The sequence below is a fragment of the Notechis scutatus genome, chromosome 2, assembly GCF_049901735.1.
Source record: "Notechis scutatus isolate UNSWTSFEM ecotype Mainland chromosome 2, rNotScu1.2, whole genome shotgun sequence".
In the NCBI taxonomy this organism is placed as follows: domain Eukaryota; kingdom Metazoa; phylum Chordata; class Lepidosauria; order Squamata; family Elapidae; genus Notechis; species Notechis scutatus.
Window position 1 is genome coordinate 246102827 of NC_142010.1, and position 22364 is coordinate 246125190.

At 38.1% G+C, this 22364-nt stretch overlaps 2 protein-coding genes across 6 annotated transcripts in view; both read left to right on the top strand.

Annotated features, from left to right (window-relative positions):
• Positions 1-16373, top strand: part of PRKAA1 (protein kinase AMP-activated catalytic subunit alpha 1) — a 37417-nt gene extending 21044 nt beyond the window's left edge. For 3 of the 5 annotated variants that reach the window (XM_026666443.2, XM_087958499.1, XM_087958500.1), the window contains 6 exons: positions 349-493; positions 3865-3952; positions 5675-5899; positions 7777-8260; positions 8375-8501; positions 11683-16373. In XM_026666443.2, coding sequence (XP_026522228.1) covers positions 349-493; positions 3865-3952; positions 5675-5899; positions 7777-8260; positions 8375-8501; positions 11683-11927 — 1314 coding nt within the window. In that variant the 3' untranslated portion in view covers positions 11928-16373. Of the gene's footprint in view, positions 1-348; positions 494-3864; positions 4030-5674; positions 5900-7776; positions 8261-8374; positions 8502-11682 lie in introns of all 5 variants that reach the window. The other 2 variants (XM_087958501.1, XM_026666445.2) reach the window with 1 other exon arrangement.
• Positions 16374-18657: 2284 nt separating this feature from the next.
• Positions 18658-22364, top strand: part of TTC33 (tetratricopeptide repeat domain 33) — a 30161-nt gene continuing 26454 nt past the window's right edge. The window contains exons 1-2 of the mRNA XM_026666438.2: positions 18658-18724; positions 19494-19723. Of these exons, the coding sequence (XP_026522223.1) occupies positions 19503-19723 (221 nt within the window). The 5' untranslated portion in view covers positions 18658-18724; positions 19494-19502. The remainder of the gene's footprint in view (positions 18725-19493; positions 19724-22364) is intronic.

Here is a 22364-nt window from a genome sequence, read left to right on the forward strand (position 1 = left end):
ATATCCAATTTTTACACAGGTGATATGAGCAGGGCTTAAGAGGGGCGGCGGCAATGCTTTCATAATGGCTGTGGGTGTCATCTTGACTGTTTTTATTCACTGGAGGAAAACCTGCTTTCCTTCTTCTTTTCCCTAATTTTACTTATTCTTTTTTTCTTACCCCTTTCTTCCACGTGCACTTTCTTTTAAAAGTCCCATTGGGCATTCTGGTTATGCCATGAAACATTCTCCTTCGCCACTAATGCTGAGATGGTTTGTGGTGAATGTGGTTTTTTTTTTTTTTTAATGTACTCTTTCTTTTTTGTCTCATGTTCTCCCCCCCTCCCCCCACCAAAAAAAAAAAATTAGCTTGATGAAAAGGAGAGTCGACGTCTGTTCCAGCAAATTCTTTCTGGTGTGGATTATTGTCATAGGCACATGGTGGTCCATAGAGATTTGAAGCCTGAAAATGTACTACTTGATGCGCACATGAATGCCAAGATTGCTGATTTTGGTACGTTCTGTTTAAAGCCTATCTTTATAATTTGCTTGTTTGTCGGCTGTTAAGATTCAAATACCTGTGTTGAAGTCCATAACATCACAGAAAGGTCTTTTATTTCTAGTATTGAATGTTTTTGCTGTTACTCATGCTTTTAAGTTCAGGGTATTTTTTACCTTGTATATATGCTCACTCGACAAATTGCTCTTGTACAGGGTGGGATTCAACCAGTTCACACCTATTTGCTAGAACCGGTTAACATTCTAAGCAGTTCGGAGAACCGGTTGTTAGAAGAAATCACTGGCCTAATCCTGTAAGGAAGGCAGGAAGGAAACATTCTGGTGTTGCTTACAGAAACTGCCTCTCTGTTAACCCTTATTACGTTCTTGGCAGGACTTTTTTAATGATGATGATGAACATAGCACTATTTCTTATCCCCTCATTTTTTTTAACTACTAAGCTACTGATTCAGGGGGCCAAAAAGAGACTTAGTGACAGAATAGTACCTGGGGCATGTGTTCAGATCAGAAAGGAGCACGCACATCCTCATGCCACAAACAAGCAGAGAAAGCAGATGGATTTAGAATTATTTTATGAGCTGGTGAATTGTCTCTTCTTAACTCTTATCAACTCACACATACGGAGATTTTCCCCCCTCTGTTGATAGAGGTGATATTCACTGTTACTTAATGGAGGAGCATTCTTTTCCTATGCCATCAGCACCCAAATCTTAATTAGATTTTGGAAGGCCAGGAGAACAGTGTTAAGAATTACTCAGTCGCATCTGCTTCTGATCAAAACCAAACAAAAACAAAAACCTAACACCTTTTTTTTACAGCATTTAGGTCATAGTATAATAAAAAAAACAACCTATAATTATTAATAAAACTAAAAAGATATAAAACAGAATCAAACTACGTACCATGTATTAAAAGTAATATTGATAAAAGCAACATTTGTTCAGTTGTAGATAGGACAGGTGGCATAATGATGGAACAAAATTGAGCAACCTGGAAAGCTATGTTAGAGTTCAACCTAGCCAAAATGAAGAAGCAATGAAATTTCAGAATTTGAATTTGAGAGTGATAAGAAGATGGCCAGGGCACATTTTTGGAAAATCTGTGAATCATGGGGCTAGATAGTAGGTTTAGACTGGTTTGAAAATCAATATTCCAGCTATGTTGCTTAAGATGTTTCCTGACATTTTCAAATTTTAATGGACAGAGGTTTTCCAAGCAGAGACCTAAAGACCATACTTTGTTAGGATCTGATTAGCCAGATTTATTTAAAGTGACCTCAAAAACAGTGGAGCTACAACAGGGGAAAAAATAATGTTTAATCAGAAATAAAGAAAATAGAACCAGAAATCAAACCAAAATATCTGGATAAGAAACTATCTTTAAAATAGAGAAACTTGCTATCATCGTTTAGCAGGGAAAGATCTTAGAGAACTTTTTATATCCTTCTGTGTTGTATGATTTTAATTGAGCACATTTAATCAGTTTTATTCTTCCTCAGCTTCTCTGTCTCTCACTCATACTGTTCAGATTAAAAAGCAAGGATTTGCAGAAACATTACTTGTTTTTTTCCCTTCTGTCACACTTGATAAGCTTACTTGCAAAGTTTATTGTTCACAGTGGTTCACATAGTGTTTCTTTCATTTAACAAAACCCAAATCAATACATTTTCACAAAGTATTCATTATTTTCTTTTTACTTCCTACAATAAATATGAGTCATTCCTCAAGCACTTAGTCTGGATCAAACCACAGCTGCCTCCTCAAAACAGCCACCAGGATTGTAACTTGTTGGCCTGGAGCCGAGGATATTGCTAAGTTTTTGAATCCTTGATTGGTCACTATAGCTGCTAATATTCTATTGCCCTGGCTCCATTGCTTTGTTATGTCTTCCCGAGCAGAGATAGTTTTTATCTCACTTCCATGCGCTTTATGGGAAAAGTTTTCTCCATGCCTCATGTGGAAAATAAACAAAAAAATCTTGGGTGCCCATGAACCTTTGTAGAAAGAAACCTACAAGCTGAATTCCACAAGGGGAAGAATGAAGGACTAAGGGATGCTGATAGATGATAAAGTGGATTGATTGTGGATGAAGAGAGCCAGCTGTAGGAAGCTAATGCTTTTCTTACTGTAATGCAGGGGTGTCAAATTTGCATCGTCATGGCGTCATTACGTGACCTATCACGACTTTTCCTCTCTTTGCTAAACTGGGCATGGATGTGGCCAGAGCATGACGCATCCAGTCCATGGGCCACGAGTTTCACAGCCCTGCGGTAATGGGCCAGCTTTATGGGATCCGGGTTTATTTAAAATTAAATGCAAAGTGATTTTTTTGGATTAAAAAAACACACATTCAACAATGCAACTCTATAAATGTTCTAATTAAAAATAAATATTAGGGTAGATGTGAAAAGCTGAACTCTTACTAAATTCTATATTCTTTGGATTCTTGATTTTTAATTGGATTAAAATGTATGTCACAACTTTTTCTGTTTCTGAGTTGATATTACTGTGTATTCAATAGAAAATCCACTGGAAACCATTCAGTAAACCCTAACCCTAATTCTTTTTTTTGTATTGGGATTATAAGATTTGAAGCTCAACGCATTTGAAAAGCATCTGATTGAGCAAGGATTCCTCCTCCTCCTCCCTCTCTCTCTCTCTCTCACACACACACACCTGCATGACTAGGTGGCTATACTTAACTCTTGAACTATGAAAGTTCTATAAGCATAATTTCCCATTGTAAGGTTTAAACCCTTCATTAGTTTATCTTATTTAAGTGCTGTTAGATAGCGACATCTAGCAAATCTTTATTGATCTTCAGAATCTTAAGAAGAGGTTTATGCTTAGATGATACACTTCTAGGAAATTACAGGTCTGTAAGCTGAACAAACATTCTAGAAGGATATAATTGAACCATTTCCTTCTTGTTGCAAAAAAAAAAATTACATCAGTGTAATCACAAATTCCCCAGGAGTCATACTTGATTTGAAAGAAATGTTTGAGCTGTCAGTAAAGTTGATAAAACAAATATGATTAAAAAAAATAATGCAATTTTCTTTCTGCATTTTTTCCTCACCTGGTATCTGCATACTAGCTACTTAGAATAAAACTTGATCCTTTGAGGGCATTTTGTCTCCTTCATAACTCTTTTTCTTGTCACATTTTTATAGAGGTTTTGCAGTATTCATTTCTATTTAGAGAACCATTTTAAAAAAAAGCAAGTATGACACACATGATTCTGATTTTATTCCTGCCTGTGATGCTCTCATTGAATAGGATATGATGTATTCTCCCTGAGAGAAGGTTAAACATTTGTTTATCTCTTTTTTTGTGGGTCTTCATTTGAACTCTTGTGCATTTTCAGGTCTCTCAAATATGATGTCAGATGGAGAATTTTTAAGAACAAGCTGTGGTTCTCCTAACTACGCTGCTCCAGAAGTAATTTCAGGAAGGTAGTTTCTCTTCTTGGATAAATGTATATATGTATTCTCAAAATCAAAGCCCTGCTCTTCAGTGTTAAAGCTGCAAGGTAGATTGAGAAACTTCCAGGTTTGGAAATTTGAAATTCCTGGCTTTGATGGCTTCTTTTGATTTTATCTTAATTGTTTCTGTGCACAAGACAATGATGGTGATCGCACATGTCACATCAAACCATGACTTAACAAAACATGCAACAAATTCACATGTACCTCATTTTTATTGTCCTCCTCCTGCATACCAGAAGGACTTCTGGAGTGTTTCAAACAAGCCAGATTATAGCATTTGAATTTGGGTTCTGTAGACAGTAACTATAATTCTTAAGTATGATTTTTATTGTGGACAATATGGCAATCTATATTACAAAATGCAAATTAAAAGCTTCCAAACTCATCGTTCAAGCAGTGAGGAGGAGATGAGGGGAAGGAGCCTAGAAGTCAAATGTTGCTGTGACATGTGCGCATTATGTTGAGTCACTGATACCCAGGATTTGAAGGGCTGGGGGCAACTTTTGAATGGTGGGCCAGAATCTTCTTTAGACTCTCTTTTCATTTAATTATACTACAATTTTAATAATAAAGTTGGAATACAGTTAATAAGTTTTAATATGATTAATATATTTAACTTAATTGTACATATTGTCTTTCTGTCATGGAAAATCACAATGCGCCACTATCTTTGAAAGGGCCTTAGGAGGCAGAAGAGAGCACTTCTGTGTTGGACCATGATATGCAAACAAATTTCTAAGTTGTCTAAGTTCAAAGATATGTTTTTGCCAATATTAATTTTAAATGTTTTACATGCCTATACCTGACCCTAGAAGAAGACAAAAAACTTCTGCCTTTTGATTGAAGTTGCAAAAATACCTGTGGTCTGACAGGGTCCCAAGATTGGTTTTCCTTTTTGGCTCAGAATAATTATAGCATGATGTATATTGTCAGAAACACGCTTTCCAGATTAGAAGGTTTTCTTTCTGGCGTTTTAATTTTTAGGTGCAATTTGATAAAAGACTATTGATACTTTGAAAATGCTTTCAGGGCTCCCAGATTACGCTATACACAATGCAGTTCTGTGATGGTGTGTTATATTGCTGAATATAAATTGCATTTGAACTACACTCTTCATTCAAAGGAGCTCACGAGCATATTTTGTTTTTAACCTCACAACAGTTCTTTAATGTATGTAGTCTATGCTTTAACTGCAGCTAATATAGTCAGGAGTGGACAAGGAGTTTTGTATGGCATCATCTCCATGTGAGGGAGATGATTCCATGGTATCTTTACCTTAAATTTCCTATGCCTCTTACCTTAAATTAGTCACTACATAATGCTAATGAGGGCTAAAGTAATCAAAGCTTGCATTTAACTACTTTTGGAAACTTGAGGGCTTGGTTCTGTTGCTTTAGACAAGCTGACTAATCCTACATTAAGCATAATTAGATAGAAAGGAGGCTGCTCAGAGAAGGGGAGAGGCTGTATCCTGCCACAAATGTGTAAACAAGAGACAGTATTGGACTACAGCCCATTAAATTTGCCCAAACCAGATCAAGGCCTTGGTCTTTCTGACTATAGAAATTAGCTCACTTTACCAGTTTTGTTCTATTTTATATTACAGACATTGCTTAAAAGACTAATAATCCAGTGTAACACAAGTTGTATTTTTTACTTGGAAAAAATATTATGATCTCCATTTTACAGGTTATACGCAGGGCCAGAAGTAGATATCTGGAGCAGTGGTGTTATTCTCTATGCTTTATTATGTGGAACTCTTCCCTTTGATGATGATCATGTGCCAACACTTTTTAAGAAGATATGTGATGGTATCTTTTATACGCCTCAGTACTTAAATTCAGCAGTTATTAGTCTCTTGAAACACATGCTACAGGTGGATCCTATGAAGAGAGCAACGGTGAAAGATATAAGGTATCTTACAGCATCTGGTTCCATCATGGAGGCAATTATCATTCTAAAACTATGCAAGTTTTATTCAATTGTTGGCTTCACACTGTCTTGGTTATTGTATCATATTAAGCCATTTTGTGATTAGGTTGAGTTGAATCAAAAGGGAGTTGGATCAAAACTTGAGCCCAATACACTCTGACACCATGTTTATTTTAGGTTACCTGAAGATTAGCCCTGCATGTGAATAGAGAACATCTATTTCTTTATTTGAATTAAGAGCATGATGTCTTTGCATATGAATTGAACCAAATTGGTCTTCATTTAAATTATGTTATATAAAATTAAGTTGAGATCTGAACTAGCTGCCCAAAGTGTTATAGGGAATATGGGTAACATAAAAATTAATTAAATAATAAATAAATTGTGTGTTATGGAATTCCCCATATTCAGGAGTAGTCATTGCTCAAACCACATGGTATCACACTTGTAACCCCCTAGAACAAGGGTCTTCAAACTTGGCAAGTTTAAGACTTGTGGACTTCAACACCCAGAATTCCTGAGCTAACATGACTGGAGGAGGAATTCTGGGAGTTGAAGTCCACAAGTCTAAAAGCTGTCAAGTTTGAAGACCTCTTGCTCTAGAAGATGGGCCACATGGCCAAAATATTATGGTAAAAATATTTGAAACATATAGAAGAGAGTGTTCGTAGCTCAGGGTTGAACTGTAATGTCTTTGGTGCACTGATGCCATTACTTACTTTGGTAATGAAACTTCTTTGTTTCATTTGTTTCAAGGCCCCCACAAATATTTGAAAATTTGGCAACCTAATTTTCACTCTGTTTGGGGGTTTCTGGAGGAGCAGTTTAAGTGAGAATAGGCACTTGAGATTTCTGTAAGACAAAGTTGTCCTGTTCCAGATTTGAACTCCCCTCCCATTTCAAAAAATTGAGGGAAGATTTTTCATCCTATTTTTCTACAGTGATGACACCACACTACTAGAAGGCCTTTTTCCAGCCAACTAGCAAGTCAGGGAACTCAGTTCCAGACCCCAACCTGAAATAATTTATTCGCCCCTGAACAAACTGTTTTTCTCTCCCCTGATCAGTTCCTCTACAATTCTCATTATTCTTAATCAGTACATAGATCTTTTTGGTTTATAATCTCTGTTTTGGAGACAGCCCAACTCAGTGTAAACAAACACATTCCAAAAGGTACTTTATGTACCAATATAAAAAGCATATTGTAATGTAAACTACTCAAAGAGAGCTATAAAGCACTGTGAAGCGGTATATAAGTCTTAAGTACTTTTGCTATTTTATATTGCATTCCCAATTTCATTTAATTTGTTGATTATACTTTAATTATACTTTAAAAGTAGTATTTGCAGGAAATTTCTTTAAAAAGGTTCTACAGTATTAATATTTTAAACTCCTTTGCTGATTTTTAAAACTTTTATATTGTGTTTAATTATGATTTGAATATTTTTACAAATAACACTCATATGGAATAGCCACACTGTAAAAGTTAAAAAAAAACTTAAAATTTATTTGTAAGTGCAGTACTGTAACTTATTCCAACTTCCTATTTTAATTATAAAGGTGACTTATTTTTTTATCAAGAAAAAACTGAAGTTAAGATCTTCAGATTTTAAAAAAGGGAAGAGAAGAATATTGCTTAAAAGATTATGTTTGAATCTGATGATTATTACTACAGTGACAGCATCTAACCGGACTTTAATTTCAAATTCAGCAAAATCCATATGTGGGTTGAAAGTGGAAACGTTTTCCCCCGCTATTATAGCACATATTTTTCCGTGTACTTTGCATGTTCTGTCAGTAAAACATGGCGAAATGGTGGAACCGGCTAGCTTTTAAAATGGTTCTTGCTTTGCATCTAGGGAACATGAATGGTTTAAACAAGACCTCCCCAAGTACCTCTTTCCTGAAGATCCTTCTTACAGCTCAACTATGATTGATGATGAAGCCTTAAAAGAAGTCTGCGATAAGTTTGAATGTACAGAGGAGGAAGTGTTAAGCTGCTTATATAGTCGCAATCACCAGGATCCGTTAGCCGTTGCCTATCACCTCATTATAGATAATAGAAGAATAATGAACGAAGCAAAAGACTTCTACTTAGCTACAAGCCCACCAGATTCCTTTCTTGAGGAACATTTTTCCCGACCCCACCCTGAAAGAGTGCCGTTTTTAGTTGCTGAAGTACCAAGGTCACGCCATACACTCGATGAGCTAAATCCCCAAAAGTCCAAACATCAGGGGGTCAGGAGAGCTAAATGGCATTTAGGAATTCGGAGTCAGAGTCGGCCAAATGATATAATGGCGGAAGTTTGCCGGGCAATCAAGCAGTTGGATTATGAATGGAAGGTGAGATTGCTTAAATTGCCTCCCTGCAAGTGATGATTTTCAAATAGAGATAATGACAACCAATGCAATAATTCTTTTGATGTTCTCTGTTAAGTTTCTACTTTGTTTTCCTAGGTTGTCAATCCATACTACTTGCGTGTTCGGAGAAAGAATCCAATAACAGGCACATATTCCAAAATGAGTCTGCAGTTATACCAGGTGGATAGCAGGACTTATCTACTGGACTTCCGTAGCATTGATGGTATGTAAAACTGGTTATTTGCAGGCAGCCTCTTAGGTAGAGTATATCAGCATTTATAAATGGGGAAAGAAAGATCAACCGTCTGCTTTCTGTGGTGCTTATGGTGGTGCTAGTCTGGATCATGCCACTGCAGATTTAAAATTAATTGCAAAAGTTAAAATCCATAAAAATAGAAAGTAGCTGGGATCTCATGCTGCTTCTCCCACTCATCCAGTATCTGCAACCCAATAGCAATATGTGCTTTAGAAGTCAGCGCAGATAAGATCACCAGAAATTGCTGTAAGGCACCACATGGGAAAATATTTCATCAATCCACTATATATTGTGAAACATATAAATAATAAGCTTTTTTGTTGAGTCTCAAAGGCTTTTGATCATAGCTCAACAAAGCTTCAGTTTTAATTACCATATATACGCTGCTCAAAAAAAATAAAGGGAACACAAAAATAAAACATCCTAGATCTGAATGAATGAAATATTCTTATTAAATACTTTGTTCATTACATAGTTGAATGTGCTGACAACAAAATCACACAAAAATTATCAATGGAAATCAAATTTAGCAACCCATGGAGGTCTGGATTTGGAGTTACACTCAAAATTAAAATGGAAAAAAACACTACAGGCTGATCCAACTTTGATGTAATGTCCTTAAAACAAATCAAAATGAGGCTCAATAATGTGTGTGGCCTCCACGTGCCTGTATGATCCCTGCAACGCCTGGGCATGCTCCTGATGAGGTGGCGGATGGTCTCCTGAGGGATCTCCTCCCACACCTGGACTAAAGCATCCCCCAACTCCTGGACAGTCTGTTGTGCAACGTGGCGTTGGATGGAGCGAGACATGATGTCCCAGATGTGCTCAATTGGATTCAGGTCTGGGGAACGGGCGGGCCAGTCCATAGCATCAATGCCTTCGTCTTGCAGGAACTGCTGACACACTCCAGCCACATGAGGTCCAGCATTGTCTTGCATTAGGAGGAACCCAGGGCCAACCGCACCAGCATATGGTCTCACAAGGGGTCTGAAGATCTCATCTCGGTACCTAATGGTAGTCAGGCTACCTCTGGCGAGCACATAGAGGGCTGTGCGGCCCCCTAAAGAAATGCCACCCCACATCATTACTGACCCACTGCCAAACTGGTCGTGCTGGAGGATGTTGCAGGCAGTAGAACGTTCTCCACGGCATCTCCAGACTCTGTCATGTCTGTCACATGTGCTCAGTGTGAACCTGCTTTCATCTGTGAAGAGCACAGGGCACCAGTGGCAAATTTGCCAGTCTGCAAATGCCAAACATCCTGCACGGTGTTGGGCTGTAAGCACAACCCCCACCTGTGGACGTCGGGCCCTCATACCACCCTCATGGAGTCTGTTTCTGACCGTTTGAGCAGCCACATGCACATTTGTGGCCCACTGGAGGTCATTTTGCAGGGCTCTGGCAGTGCTGCTCCTGTCCCTTCTTGCACAAAGGCGGAGGTAGCGGTCCTGATGCTGGGTTGTTGCCCTCCTACGGCCTCCTCCACGTCTCATGATGTACTGGCCTGTCTCCTGGTAGCACCTCCATGCTCTGGACACTACGCTAACAGATACAGCAAACCTTCTTGCCACAGCTCGCATTGATGTGCCATCCTGGATGAGCTGCACTACCTGAGCCACTTGTGTGGGTTGTAGACTCCGTCTCATGCTACCACTAGAGTGAAAGCACCATCAGCATTCAAAAGTGACCCAACCATCAGCCAGAAAGCATAGGAACTGAGAAGTGGTCTGTGGTCACCACCTGCAGAACCACTCCTTTATTGGGGATGTCTTGCTAACTGCCTATGCTTTCCACCTGTTGTCTATTCTATTTGCACAACAGCATGTGAAATTGATTGTCAATCAGTGTTGCTACCTAAGTGGACAGTTTGATTTCACAGAAGTGTGATTGACTTGGAGTTACATTGTGTTGTTTAAGTGTTCCCTTTATTTTTTTGAGCAGTGTATTTCTTGGTGATAGATATTCAGAATCAATGGAATGGCAAACACCTGGTTCCTAATTGATTGGCCACGTGGAAAAAGTCAAGTTTTTATTGAGTTGAGCAAAACCTTTCTAATACATTTTAATAATGATTAATAATAACAGGCACAATCCCCAAAGAACTGGAGCACCACTTCAGCAGCATTGGCATTGACAAAATCCCTGTAAGTCAATTGCAAAAGGCACCTTTACTTGGAATTGCACCCATCCTTGGATGAATACATTTGACACCATCAGACAACAACATCTGCCTATCCCAGAACCTGGACAGGGGTGTCTCTAGACAGGGGTGTCAAACTCAAGGCCCCCGTGGGGTGTTTAGATATGGCCCATGGGGCCAGCCTGGAAATAGCAAAGGATCAGCCTGCAGTGCCTCTGTTACTGAAAATGGGGTGCAGGGGGCTGCATATGCCCCTACTGGCACCCCATTCTAGGCCTAGACAGTATGCAGCATGCTGGCAGCCAAAACAAGGCACATGTGCTCCCCCCAGTGCCCCATTTTGGCTGCCAGATTGTTGTAGGCCATCCTTGATTCAGAAGGTAAAAGGGAGGAAAGGAAAAATATTTTACCTATCAGGCTTGCAGGATTCTGCTACTATAGCCTATGTCAATAATTTATTATTCTAGTCTTCCCATGGAGTCAGTTTCTTGATCTGGTCTCTCTGTCTCTCTCTCTCTCTCATAGTAGATCAGGGGTGTCAAACTCACGCCATCATGGTGGCGTCACGTGACATATCGGGACTTTTTCCCCTTTGTTAAACCAGGCATGGGCACGGTCAGCACCTAACGCATCCAGCCCGCAGGCAGGGAATTTGACAGCCCTGTATGTATTAAAAGAACAAAATCACAGGAATGTATGCCTCTCTATTATAAGTGTATAAAACTATGTGTACGGAGGTGCGGTCCTGTGTCATGCCCAACATGGCTGTCCGAGGTCAAACACAACCCTCGTGCGGCCCTCAATGAAATCAAGTTTGACACCCCTGCTCCAGTTGAATAAAAATGCCAAATCCAGTTTAAACACCTGGGTTACTATGCAATCATCAACAATGATAATGATAAAATGTTCATTCTGGATACATAGAACCTGGCGACTTTTAACATTTTGCCTTACTAATTTCTCAAATTGCCCTACTCTTTAAATTCTTCTCTTTCCTTGCCCTAGATGAAATGATGGAAGGAAAATCGGGGACTACCACTCCCCAGAGGTCAGGCTCTGTGACTAATTATAGATCTGGTCAGAAGGACTCGGACCCTGATGTTCAAGCAAAACCATCTGATGCATCTCTTACCTCTTCAGTGACCTCTTCACTTGACTCTTCTACAACCGAAATAACCCCAAGATCAGGGAGCCACACGATAGAATTTTTTGAAATGTGTGCAAATCTTATTAAAATACTTGCACAATGATTTATAAGCTTGGCTTTTTTTTTACAGCAATAAGCATGCCGAAAAAGGAAAAAAAATCATAGTCAAATGCTTCCAATTATAATCAAGTTACAGTTAACTTTGGCACTGAGAAGACTAGCCACATTGCAATTTGCACAGGAATCGAACTTGCATTTAGAAGCAGTCTACACCTCATACTGCATCCTTCCCAAACCAGATGTACTCCAGATGTGTTTGCCATTCTGTCTGCAGATTAGGAAGGGCACATCTGGAGGTTTCCAGGTCGGGGAAGGCTATCTTTAATGTACCGAAGCAAATTATGATTAAATAGTCTACTGGTAAATGATGTGCAGGTACAAGAACAGTATGTTTTACATTGTGTATCATTAGGGCTTCATGGAGTTTGACCTTTGTATGCTGATAATTTATTCCTTTTACAGTACATGTGCTCATTTCTGAGATCAAAAGGCAACTTTTGGAAACTGTCTTTCCTTGTATTCTGTTGTGTCAACAAAAGTGTTCCCCTGTCAAACAGCACTTCAGGCGTCTGGCACTTACTCTAAGTTTTCAACAGCTAGTGGTGCACTTGAGTGGAAAAGACAAAAAAAAAAATATAGTAATGGTACTCTGCTTTGACCAATTCGGACTTTGTCTTGAAAATGATAATACCAAATATAACAATGTTCGGTTTAATTCAGTGAAGAGAAAGGCAGGGTCTGAAAATTCATTGCATGGGACAAGTTTCGGAAGCACTTTGTAAAATGGTGAGGTGAGTGGTGTTCTGTTGTTCCTTGGAAGGCAATCAGAATTTACGTATGCACAACTTCCGACCATGGTTGGCCTTAGGAAGGATTCATGAGATAGGGGTATTTCCACCACCACCACCACAGCACAACTGATCTGTGAGAATGATACTATGCTTGACCCAGATTGCAAACTCTGCAGGTTTTCTGACCCATGTTGGGTGCGTGGAAGCAGGTTTCTGCAGCCACAACAGGATATGGATTCTGTGCCTGAATCTAAACCCAATGGTTCCATGGCTGATAGGATAGCCTAGACTGGTGTATCCAGTTCTTGGAATCACGTCCTGGTCTGCCCTGGGATTTCAGTGGCTCCTGTTTTCATACAGCTTTCATACAAGATCTCTAGCAGACCGCTCTTCTAGTAAGAGTGATCTGGATTTTGCCTGTGTTGCATAATCACTTTTTTATACTGCTTTTATATATACCGAATTAAGATTTCTAAACGTTTTGAAAGATGAAGTAACTTTGGTTTGGTTTTGATATGTATAGAACTTAATTGGTCGAGTCAGAAATAAGTCAGCTGCCACACATTAAATTTTCTTATTGAAAAACTGCTAGTGAGAATCTCCCTTTCTCTACTGTAAAAAAAATCTTGGGTATTTTTATTGGATAAAAATTACGCTAAAGAGTTAAAGAAGGCTTAATTTGAACTGATTAAAATTACAGAATGGTGTTTAAATAGAAATACTGTATCATGTTTCAGCAATCCTTGTTTGGTGAAGACATAACACTTAACCATGATTTGCACAATTTGATTATTCTTGGCATTTAAGTTAAGATTCCAAATGTATAAAATCCCGTTCAAATGAGATGATAAACCAGATTCTTGTGTTTATGAATTTGTTTTGCTTTCTGTTCCTCTTGGCTTCCACAACTGCTATAACAAGATATTATACTTTTTTCCCTTATTGTTATTGTTTACAAGTATTCTGTTTATTTACCCACTGTAAAGGATCTTTTAGTAATAGCCCTTGAGATCATCAGTTTATGTGACTTACTGTACTATATAAATTGGTCCTGGTTTTGTTATCGGTTGTGCTAACGGTGTGGAAGAAATAGGGATCCTGGGATATTATTCCTTGCCAATAAGCCCACACTTAAGATAAGGCAGCAAACAGAGTTTTCATCTTAAAAACAGAAAAGAGGCTGAAATTGATCTGTGCTTGGTACAGATGCAACACTTTAGTCATGAGTAATGCAAATGCACTAAGTGAAAATTTCGGAACACAGGCAAATCCTTAACTGTGATTTGATATGCATATGATCAAGAAAAACAAATCCATTAATACGTCTTTATTAATGAGACATAGGTTCATATATCATGCTATGGCATAACAGCTTCTGCCTGGCTTAGCATGTTGTGTGATCCCAGCTGTTACACTGTAAAGCTATGTTAATTGTAGCTTATTTAACAGACTGTGATTCTGCAGACATGGATTATGATAGGTATGGCCAGCTAATTGTGGCTTATTCAACAAACCATGGTTAAGCAAACAATGACAAAGCAGTGTGTGAGCCATCTTATAAGAGGCGCAGATGCCAGAGAACAGATTTCTCTTGCTTAATGTAGTGCCTTTGGAATGTTTTGCAGTATGATTTCAATTATCATCAGCCTCCAATTTCCATGCAAAGCAGGATAATAAAAACTGTACACCAGCCATTATCAAGGAGACACTAGCTTGACTTCATCCTGTAAAGTCTTTTACTTTGATGGGAATGTATAGCAGAGGTACCCAACTGAATTGTGCCAGCAAAGAATTTAAGAACAGCCGATAAAAGAGATGCTTGGGTTTGAATACAATAATGTGTATCTAGTGAGTTTGTATCAGCAACTCAAGATGCACTGAAGAAGCCTAGTTCGGTCTATAAATGCATTAATTCAGGAGCTGTGTTGTTTTAATAGTTTAATTAAATAGACATTGGACTTCAAAATTTGTGCTATGGTCAGGAGGCCCTCAAATCTATAGCCATGGGCTTTTGCCATGGGCTGGCCTTTGTAGAGGCGAACACTATATGAATGTGGTTTCATATTTCATTACTTCCCAGAATTTAAACAGTGATTTTATTACAGAACTTGACTTGTACCCCAAAAGAGATAAAGTGTGTGGGAAGAAAAGGGCTGCGGGGTGTGTATATGTGTGTGTGTAAAAGGAGTCAGTAGCTAAATAGTGTTGCTGTGATATATAAAAAGAGATGGTTGTCTTGGGGACCAAGTAGTAGTCCTTAATTTACAACAAGCAAATAAAACTACTTGTTACATCTTGCTTTGCTGCATCTTCACAATTACTGTGATTTTTTGTTATTACTATTACTATTTATGCTGTGTTAATTTGGAATTGTTAATATTGAACTTGGCAAATGGCGTAAATGACCTTTTTTCCCCTTCATAGTTCAAAATGTTTTTGGCAAGCTACAATCTTAAATTTTTTTTGGGGGGGGATTCCTAAAAATAAGTGTGTGTAAACCATAAGTGTCATGTTTCTCTGTTTCAGTGAATCCAAAAGTAAGTCCAACCTGAAGTAAAATTGTGTTGACTTTGGGGTTCCATATTTTTAAATCTGTCTGCATATTTAACTGTAGCTTTGGTATGTTTCCTGCTCAAATCCAACTGAAATGAATGGAAGATATCTGCTAGCCTCATCAGCTTGATTTTATATTCAGTGTCTATGTTAAGAAATGTTATCATGTAAAACTTTTAATTTTTTAAATGTATATAAGTTTTATTGAGTGTTGGGGTGGTGTCACACTATCAGGCCTTAACATCTTTGGAATATGAGGGGCAAAGTTCATAGCAAAAGAGTACAGCTGTCTATTCTTAAATACAGAATTTTGTAATTTTTCTTTAAAAGCTATTTCAATGCTCCCTTTTTAATTTCTTGTTAACTTGGGCAGAAGAATATCTTGGATGTATTCAAGCAAAAATATATGAATCAATGTTTTGTAACAATTTTTAGAGTTAGAGTAAAATATTGATGTTGAAATTACTCCCCCCCCCCCTTTTAATTCAGGCCTTGTGTGGTCCTATAGTGAAGGGTTATTTGCTGGCACTTCTTAGCATTACAGGAAGGTCGGGGCTGTTGATCATAAAATATGAGCTGCTTTGCAGAACTGACCATGATGGGAACTATGAAGAAAAAGAATCTGTTTTCAAAAATGAAAAAACAACAGAAGTGTATAGCTTGACTAAGCAGCCTATTCAAATATTGTTCCTTTGGGCTCCTTCCAGTGGAAAAGCCCTTCAGATGATCTTTTTATTGCAAACACTTCATCATTGATTGCTGAAGGGGGGAGGGGCAGTGTAGTAAAGATAGGAAGTGGAAACCTTGTGCAATGTAAATTCTTAACATTGGTAAAAAGTAAAAATCCCATCCGTCTTCATAGTGCAATCTTTCCAAAGGCTGACTTTCACATGTTTTGTCATTTTTAACTTTTCAATCAGTATAAACTTTGAGATAATTTTGCCAATTGATTTTTACCATTGTATTGCTTATGAAATGGATGATCACCATTTCTCAAAAACAATATGTGCCTACTTTTATTGCATACTCTCTCTCTCTCTCTTTCTCTCTTTTTTGGGGGGGAGGATCAATATTGAATGAAATTGCTTGTGATAGCTGTATATGACCTGTTACTTTTAACAAACATTAAACTGTATGCAAGTAAATCTTGAAATTTCATGGTACAGTTTCTTAGCTTCCTTAATTCATCTGTCAGTTCTTCTTAATTGTTGGGGACTTTCTCAGCATTGATGGAGGTTTACTACAGTGGGAGAAATACATTTCGACATTGGATTAATAGCAACTTCCGATCCAGTTATTGGTGGGAGTAGTAGTTCAGCAACAGTTGAAGAAAAGAACCTAATCTCTGACCCCCCTAGAGAGCCGAGGATAACAATGCTTTCAAGATGTCTTTCTGAAGAATCCCAGGCTTCCTAGAAATTCAGGAATTCATTAATTATATTATTACCACTGCCAATCATTCACTAAGGCTTAGGGGCTTTGGTGAGTAAGTTATAAATAAGTGCACATGAAATACCCTTGTAGTGTAGAATAATGATGAACCAGGGGTGTATGTATCATTGTCAGTCCTTGTGGTCCAGGCTCTAGCCTGATATTCTGTTACTCCCATCAGCCCTAATAGTTTATGCAGGGTCTTCAAACTTGACAGCTTTAAGACTTGTGGACTTCAACTCCCAGAATTCCTCTTCCAGTCATGTTAGCTTGGGAATTCTGGGAGCTGAAGTCCACAAGTCTTAAACTTGCCAAATTTGAAGACCCTTGGTTTATGGGTATAGTAATGTGAGATAAGTGGAAGGGACAGACCAGATTGCCTATTCCTGATCAAGCCCAGTATAATTTCCTCTGATTGGCAGATTGAATACAGCCTGATATTGTTAGGTCAGCAAAATTAATAAACCATAAGTACAATCTTAGTTCCTTTTTATGTGGAATATGCAATCTACTGTATCCTCCCCCAAAATGGGTGTCAGACTACAAAACTATGTTGCCACTACAGTCCTGATCTGGTGAGAAATGAGGGAAAACAACTCAATAGTTTCATCATTCAGGTTTTTTTTAAAAAAAAAAATCTGTATTGGCTGATCCAGGGTAGGATTGAATTAATAATTAATAATTGTATGGGAGATCATCCCCATATCCTACAGCTATGGTTTTAACTATTGGTATAAAAAAAAAGCATAATAGAGGAAGACAAAGACAAACCACCTCCTTATTGCTGTCAAGAAAATTACCCAAATTTGTCTGTGAAATTACCTGGAATCAAGCTTGCTTTAAAACGGGTGTCTAACCTTGGTAACTTCAGGAGCTGTAGACTTTAACTCCCATAATTCCCTAGCCAGCCATACTGAAGCCCACAAGTCTTAAAAGTTGCCATGGTTGGTCGTTGCTTTAAAAAGAGAGTTCAAAATACTATTCTTAGATCACAGGGCCTCCCAAACTTGGCAACTTTAAGACTTGTGGACTTTGGGAGTTGAAGTCCACAAGTCTTAAAGTTGCCAAGTTTGGAGACCTCTGCTTTAGGAGTTCAGGTGTTCATAGTTTATCAAGGTATAAACAAGGTATCCATCTTACTGAATTTCAAGGTTCATGTTTGAGGAATTGCTACAACACTTTGACAGATACACTTCCCCCATCAGCAAATGACATGAAAAGGGAGATCAGCAAAGCCAAAAAAATCACCATTTGTTTACCTTGCATATAATGAGGGCCGTGCCACTGTCTGAGATAATGAAAAATAGAGGAAGAATGGATTGGCAAAGGGGTCTTCAAACTTGGCAAGTTTAAGACTTGTGGACTTCAACTCTCAGAATTCCTGAGCTAACATGATTAAAGGAGGAATTCTGGGAGTTGAAATCCACAAGTCTTAAAACTGTCAAGTTTGACGACCCCTGGGTGATACATTTCATATTGTCTCTTCCAGCCTGAGGATTGGGTGGAGAGGATCTTCTTAACCCAGTCAAGCAAGGTTGGGGAACGATGGCCCTCTTATCATTTGTGGACTTCGATTCCCAGAATTCCTAAGCAAGCATTGCTCAGGGAATTGAATTCTGGGAGTTGAAGTCCATAAAGGGACCATTATTCGCAAGTGGGACGGTTAAAATTCTAATGCTAGCCAATAGTAGCAATCCATGTCGGTCACGTGATCACACAACATACTACAACACCCAGTAGGCTCTGCGGTGCAATCCCAGGACTTGGCTCGCCGTGGAGCTCTGGAATTCCTTCACCATTAATTTTATGAACATAATAAAGAATGGTCTCATGGTCGGTACATAGAACGTATTTTTCCTTTCATGGTGCTCCTCAACCCCCCACTCCTTTTCTCCATGGACGTTAGAGCAGACCTTCGCGACCCTCCCCCCCCAAAGCGGAAATTGAACATAGAGTTTGTGACATTGCGCAGAGCGCCGCTATTTTCGGGTTTGCCATTTCCGGTTGGTTGTTATCCTACGAACGACAGCACTAGAAAGACACCGTTGGAGAGGGGAGCCTCCAGGTAATCATGCTACCCTTCTTTCCACCGGATTCTGACCTTTTCTCTCCTAAGTTTTTCCAAATAAAAGACATTTATTTCACCTTTGTTTGCATTTTCATTCTGTAAAGGGTGGACTGGGATATTTGAAAAACAACCTTGATGGCTCCTTTGTACCAAGACTTTTTAAGTCCCACCGGGAGACATTCTGGGAGTTGTAGTTCAAAGGGGGCAAAATGCCTATCATGGTTCCAGCCATGGCAAAGCTTCTGCCTATGGTCAGACCAGTCCTGGAAGACATTATTTCAGATTGATAGCTCTTCAGGTACTTGGAAATGTAGGAAACCTGAAGGGTGGGAATGCTGAAATTAGCCCTTGTATCTTGATTGTCTGAATCCTCTTGGGTATAAATAAGCAGCTGATATATGCCTCAGCTTTGCTTGAAAGGTACTTTAAAAATAATATTATAAACGTCCATGAACTTAAAGGATAGCATTTTATGATTTAGGCCAACTTCTGGAACTTTAAGATCTATGAACTTCCAGAATTCCCCAGCCAGCATCTGTGATTTTGCTTTTAATTCATTTGAACACCTGTAGGTAGCAAAATGATAAATTGTAAGCTGATTTTGTCAGCAGAAATTAAGGCTTTTTTTAAGCAAATGGATTTGTTGCTTAGGCTAGATTGCTTACATAACATGGATTACCTATGTAAATTGATGTGATAAATTGAAATAGATGTGTTCACATATAGATGAAAATTATACCAATAATTAAATGTGCATTCTTCTCAGTTTTCTGGAATGGCTTCCTTTGGATGGAAGAGAAAGATTGGTGAGAAGGTATCTAAGGTAACATCCCAGCAATTTGAAGCTCAAGCTGCTGATGAACAGGGCCTGGTTGATAATGGTGAAGTTGATTGGCTTCAGGAGGCCAAAAGGAAAAAGGGGCTTCTTCTGGAAGATTGTGTAGCCCAAAGTAAACACCTGAAGGATGAAGGTGCAATTTTAGCCGAAAATGGAAGGTATGGACTTTTCCCCTCTAGATGTATATGTCCTCTTCCATATTAGACAGTTACCCTTTGTCTTGTTTAAAGCAGTGTTGATATTGTCATATTGATGTTGTAAAGATCTAAGTATTGATTAAATAAACCACAGTGGCTGAATTCATACATAATACTTTCAGTATAAAACATGGTTTATGTATCACTGTAATAGAGTTCAGGATTCATACAACTTACTCAAAATGAGAGCAATTCTGTTACTGTTTAGTGCAAGTGTGAAATTAGTCAATGTCTTCCATTGAGTATTTCATATGGGATTTAAAGTGTCAAATTGCTAATCCTAAGTGTAGTTTTACTGTTCTAATCACCTAGTCATAGGAAACATTCATCTCTTTTCTTCTTTCTCCATTACTAACACTATGCAGTTTCAAAGTAGTAACTTTGGTGAGTATTATGTCTTCACCAATGTGAATATTAGAATTTTGTTCCAGATTAAGCTACTAAATATAATTGGTGATCAAGTCAGAATAAAAGTAGATTGATTCATAGTTAGCTCTGAAAGTAAAAGAGAATTAAGTTGACTGTAGTCCTGGCCTTTCCAGGCCTAGATTGTCAGCAGTAATTTGACTGTGGCTCTAGTTTGTCAAGCCTAGTTTTGGGGCAAGTCTAGTGCTTTCTGTGAGATTTCCAGATAGTGAATTACCTGTGACACATATCTGGCAGCCATTTGGTTTCAGCAATTCTGTTCTTCAACAATGCTTTGTAGGAAGAAATCTTTCCTTCTGTCTGTTCTAAATTTTCCACTTCTTAAATTCCTTGGATGAATCTAGTGTTCTAGCAGAGAGAAAAGAAATTCATATCCTCCTCCTTTGCATTGTACATTATTTTACAGTTTGTCCCTCCCTCTAGCTTTGGTGTTTTACAAAAATAACAGCGTAGCAATACAATCAATCAATAGTTCATTGTAAGTGTATGACAAAGGAAAATATTCTGGACCCCAATCACTTCTGCACCTTTCTAAGGATATAATACCCTTTTTAAGACATGGTGATGAGAGCTATTTTTGTAAAACAAAATTATGGTATTGGTAGATTCTGAGTGGTAGGTTCCAGTTCTGAGAACATTTGGAAGTTATCCTCAACTTTCTAGTAAATTCTTGATTACTAATCAATAGTAACTACTATTAAGCTAAAATACCCCACCCTGATTTTTCTGCCAAATAATTGTGGCACATTGGATTCTTCTGTTTTATGGTCTCATGAAGCTTGCAAAAGATTGTGCTATTTACATGCTGCACATAACATTAGAAATCAGTATTGCCTATACAGGTAGTCCTCGAGTTACGATGACAATGGAGCCCAAAATTTAGGTTGCTAAGTGGCACATTTTTAAGTGTGTTTGCCCCCATTTTACAACTTTTCTTGCCACCATTGTTAAGTGAATCATTGACTTTGTTAAGTTAGTAACATGGTTGTTAAGTGAATCTGGATTCTCCACTGAGTTTGCTTGTCAGAAGGTCGCAAAAAGCTGATCGCATGACCCCAGGATACTGCAAATGTCATAAATACGAACCAGTTTTGCCAAGCATCTTAACTTTGATCATGTGACCATGGGGATGTTGCAAGTCACTTTTTTCAATGCTGCTGTAACTTTGAATGGTCACTAAATGAACTGTTGTAAGACGCGGACTACCTGTATTGATGTATCCTTTTAATGATGGCCTGTTATAGAAATGGAAAACCTCAGACGTTCCAGATATTGCTTCTTTACTACTGCTCTTGCCACACACCATTGGCCTTGTTCAAGTGCTGGAACATGTTTCACTACCTATTAAGAACTCTAGATCAAGTGTGTCCAACCTGCATATGGCTAATTCGCTGCATATGGCTGGACAGCTAGTAATGAGGCCCCACATTTGTAAAATGTTAACGTGATTTGTATAGATTGATTATATATTTCATATGCAGCTCAAGATAATTTATGTACACTCAATGCTGCCCAGGCAAGCAAAAAGTTTGAACACCCCTACTATATAGATGTAGACCCCTACTATATACTTTCTTCTAGAATAATCAGAGGCTTTGCAAACTTAAGTTCTGATTTGCTATGCCAGTTATATTTAAACAAACGGATGAAAATATAATTAGCTGAACTGGTTCAGTTACCATTTCAAAAATAAAAGTCAACGTTTTATATATTACATGAGACACATTTGACTTTCCTTCTACCTAAAAGGAGCCACAGCGAGTCATAACTTCTCTAATAATTGTCTCTTCGTGATCCACTTAATTCTCCATATTTTAATATTAAATATATACATTGGAAGCATCTCCTAGGATTTAAATTGTGGCCTTCTGTCAGAAATGGACTGTTCAAATCTGATTTCTGTGTAAGTGTATTTGGTAGGCTTAATATAAAATAAAAAGATAAATATTCTCTTATATTTACTAGATCTGATAACTATATGTCTGTGTAATTTCTTTGTCAGCAAAATAGAAATGGTTTGCCATTGGCTTTTTCTGTTTTTTTTATTTTTTATTTTCCAATCTATCCTTCAGCCCTTGGTTGTCCTGGTGGTCTCCTACCCAAGCTGAATTATAATGTGCAAATACAGAATATTATCCCTGAATTTGGAACCCTCCAAAGATTGTAATGTAACTAA